General features: G+C 35.0%; 2 protein-coding genes across 7 annotated transcripts in view; one reads left to right on the forward strand and one right to left on the reverse strand.

The window, feature by feature from the left end:
• LOC119592591 (transcription initiation protein SPT3 homolog) overlaps positions 1–2,229 on the reverse strand; it is a 21,011-nt gene extending 18,782 nt beyond the window's left edge. For 3 of the 6 annotated variants that reach the window (XM_037941471.1, XM_037941474.1, XM_037941470.1), the window contains exon 1: positions 2,102–2,229. In XM_037941471.1, the coding sequence (XP_037797399.1) occupies positions 2,102–2,117 (16 nt within the window). In that variant the 5' untranslated portion in view covers positions 2,118–2,229. Of the gene's footprint in view, positions 1–1,920; positions 1,993–2,101 lie in introns of those variants that run through there. The other 3 variants (XM_037941469.1, XM_037941473.1, XM_037941468.1) reach the window with 3 other exon arrangements.
• Positions 2,230–2,549: 320 nt separating this feature from the next.
• The window catches only part of LOC119592592 (F-box only protein 42-like), a 6,832-nt gene continuing 6,614 nt past the window's right edge, over positions 2,550–2,767 (forward strand). The window contains exon 1 of the mRNA XM_037941476.1: positions 2,550–2,762. Coding sequence (XP_037797404.1) covers positions 2,673–2,762 — 90 coding nt within the window. The 5' untranslated portion in view covers positions 2,550–2,672. The remainder of the gene's footprint in view (positions 2,763–2,767) is intronic.

Genomic DNA, 2,767 nt, shown 5'->3' on the forward strand with positions numbered 1-2,767 from the left:
GTCCACAAGCTCTATCTTGCCATAATTGGTAGAGGTCTGTTGGCATTTGCCAGGGCACTGTCAGACACTGAGGCTGTAACTATCACTTGATACCGAAGCATTCTAATTACTGCCATTACTTGAACTAAAATTAAAACTATAACATCTACAGAATAAACATTATAGGCAGAAAATCAGGCCCAGATTATTAGTATCAGTTTAGACTGTGCAATATTTTAGAAAAACTATCCAAAAGAGTTAGATACTGTAATAGAGAAAACAGTTTTTATTTAGTACTGTATAACAGTGGCACCAGATTTTGGGGAGAAAATGTATTTTCTGAATATTTTGATGTGTTTCAAGAGTTATAGACATTGAAAGTTGTGCAAACCATCCATTATTGTGTTTTACCCCCTCCCTCTGTCCCAACAATCTTACAGGACATACTGGGAAGTGACTGAGTAGAAGGGGTGGAATTGAATATTGTGGGAAAATTGCATACTAAAAGCCCCAGAGAAATCCATGACTCTAAGTCTACATAAATTACAATCATCAATTTAAATACTGGAATTTAACCTCTGTGATTCAAAGTCTATTTATGGAGGCATGAAATGCATTGTGTTTGAACCTGTAACCTCACCTCACCCCCTAAATTCAACTTGCCCTATTTTTCCGAACCCCTATCCAGGATGATCCACCCCCTGATTCCTCAGTAGTTACATTCTGCCCATTCTATCTTATCTAACTCCTTGTTCTTGCTATCTAGCCTATACATGTTAACTTACATTATTGCAATGGTAGGTAGAGTAAAGCTGCTGCTTGAAAGAGGGTACACATGCAAGTGAGTGGTGAACAGAAGGCACACACCAGATAGTAAGCAAAATACTGCTCATAGTACTGCTCCTCTCTACAAGTATTCTGTTCCTAAGTTTTAGCTTTAAGCAACAGCTGTTCTGTACTTTGGGTGTAAGTCTTAAGAGTTCACAAAACCTTATTGTCTCCTATAAATATATGTGCTTGGACAGGCTTGTATATGCCTCTTGCTCATCACTGATGATTATTATTCTTGGGGCAATTCATTTCCTTATTACTGGAAGAAAGGCTGAAGCAGACCTGTCTAGCACCTATCTGACAAGCCACTTTTCTGTGATCTTTTCTATTCCACATAAGCAACAATGCCTCACTTTTCCCTTGCCATACTTCCCTAAGCCAAATTTCCTCTCACCTCTCTCAGTTATCACACACTATTTTCTATGTTTCTTGCCTTTCTTTTTAGCCTTCACCTAGCTTTCTCATTATGTCTGGCAGGGTTGCAAAGACTAAGAACTTTATTTCTGATTTTTTTGCACTCAAAACACAGAGATATTGCATATGTAACATTTAGACTTAACATATACCCCTTATTTTTTCCCAACAGTAGAAAAAATGAGAAGAAATACCAAAAACATTAAGATTTTCACATAAATAATAATAACTGGTTCTTCTTTCAAAGGCAATCTTAAAAATATGAGTTTATCTATACTGCTAATTGGCACACACAGTAGCAAAACAAGCGAATACACACTGTTTATTACACATAATGGGGAGCAATGTTCCATGAGCAGTGAAATATTGGACACTCTGATAGACACACAATGATTTTAAATTTGCACAAGAAATTGCAATGAACAAAAACATCTTAGAACTGCTTGTTTTATATTCTAATAATAATGAAAAACTGAAATTTGACTGCCACCATTAACATGTACCTTTTATTGTTACAAAACAACAAATGACAAATAATTTTATAGGCCTATCCCCCTGAGAAGTATTCCACAATAAAACATCACACTCAATCTCCTGGCAATTCGCATTCAACCACCTAGTCAGTCCTTCATCTCCCTAAAGTCCTGTCAACAAAGTAACTACGACAGACAACATGGAAACAAGTAAATGCCATACAGTTACTGCTGTTGCTACTGTCCATTGCATCAGCTTTTACAGAGGTAACAAGGACGACCAAACTGGCTACTGCATCAGGTTGAAATAATGGATATATAGTAAATACGGGTCATTGTAGACGTTTCACAAATAAAACGTGGCAACATAATTGAAATATATTGAAAAATCTATCAATCATTACCAGTTACAAACGACATTTTGGTGTCTTGAGGCAACAATCACAAACAAATAATCTGTAGGAGGACGCAATAAATTACACGATGGATAGGCTGAAAAGTCAAAACAAAAAGCAGCAGCGGGCTCAAACAGTATAACACTAAAGTGATGTATAATAAAGTAGATAACTTTTGGACAAATAAAACCCAGATGTTTATTTTCGCATAAGAATTCCAGTTCACTGCATACATTAGTATTTTATTTATTTAATATATATTAACTCCGCGACCTATAATATTTTGGTCAGGGTTATGATACACATGATAGCTGCCAAATTGTTCCATATCTATATTCTTTTCGTTTTTTTTTACAATAAAAAAAGATAAAGCATAGATGTATAACATAGAAAAAAGATTTATATCACATATATTAAACAAAAAATATCGTATATAAATATGATGAGAATCTTCTGAATACGAAAAACGGAAGGAGAGTGTAGGAGTCATAGACCACTACCGTTGCAGAGTATAATAAATAACAACATCTAAATTCATGTTAACTATTTATAATTACTTACAGACTTAAACTTTTTCATCATGGCTTGTGTTGATGACCTCCCAGAAGAAATTCTGGAGTATATTTTGTGTCTTATATCACCTTACAATGACTTAAGAAATTGTAGACAGGTGAG

Source organism: Penaeus monodon, chromosome 30, assembly GCF_015228065.2.
Source record: "Penaeus monodon isolate SGIC_2016 chromosome 30, NSTDA_Pmon_1, whole genome shotgun sequence".
NCBI lineage: Eukaryota > Metazoa > Arthropoda > Malacostraca > Decapoda > Penaeidae > Penaeus > Penaeus monodon.